Source organism: Arvicola amphibius, chromosome 10 (assembly GCF_903992535.2).
Source record: "Arvicola amphibius chromosome 10, mArvAmp1.2, whole genome shotgun sequence".
Classification (NCBI taxonomy): Eukaryota; Metazoa; Chordata; class Mammalia; order Rodentia; family Cricetidae; genus Arvicola; species Arvicola amphibius.
In genome coordinates, this window is record NC_052056.1 from 9331340 (window position 1) to 9332228 (window position 889).

General features: G+C 48.7%; 1 protein-coding gene across 1 annotated transcript; it reads right to left on the minus strand.

The window, feature by feature from the left end:
* Positions 1–313: 313 nt before the first annotated feature.
* On the minus strand, positions 314–889 carry LOC119825030 (keratin-associated protein 13-2-like). Its single transcript, XM_038345635.1, has one exon. The coding sequence runs from the start codon at positions 887–889 to the stop codon at positions 314–316; it is 576 nt and encodes a 191-aa protein (XP_038201563.1).

An 889-nucleotide genomic window follows, 5' to 3' on the forward strand; every position in this document is an offset into this window, starting at 1 on the left:
AATAATAAAGTGGACAAAATATGGAGCCATCAGAATGCACACATTTATTAGACTACTTTTTTCATTTTTAACTGATCATAGATGAAATGCAAATAGCACATGTATATAGGCATAGAACAAAGAGCAAGACACAAATTGCAGTTAAGCAAAATATCAGAATATTGAAGTTGTAGAGGTTTGTCAAAGAAAGATGAAAAGTACCAGTGGGGTAAGCAGGAAAACAATAGCTACAGGCTTAGAGACATTGACATTGATACTGTAAAGATTTGACAATTACCATTGAATCCTTAAAAAGCCAAACCAAAATGTCTGTCTAACAACAAGGGTGACGGGAACTAGCAGCCAAGTAGGTTGGGTAGCAGATTCTGGACCCATCACTCAGGATAGGGAAGTCATAGAGTCTGTAAGCCATAGATCTGAAGCCACTGGATCCATAGCCCCCTGAGTAGCAGCTTCCAGATCCACAGCCCAGGGACTGGCAGCTGCTGCACCAAAAGCCCAGAGACCCAGCATATGATCCCCGGCACGGACTGCAGAGTGTGGAGCTCCTATGGTAGTATAAGGCTGTCTGGCAGGGCCTGGACACCACACAGGACCTCTGGCAGCTGGTGGGCTCAATGCAGGTCTCCTGACAGCCAGTGTTCAGAGAGGATTCCACCTGGAAGGGTCTGGACACCACGCAGGACCTCTGACAGCTGGTGGGCTCAATGCAGGGCTCCTGACAGCCTGTGTTCACAGAGGATTCCAGCTGGCATAGGCTGGGAGAACAACTGGTAGTGGTGTAGACCAGGTTGCTGGGGTAGGAAGAGCCCCAGAGGGAACCTGTGGTGGGCATGCAGTGCCTAAGGGAGCAGGAGGAGAAGGCTCCAGAGCAGCAGCTGTTGGCCAT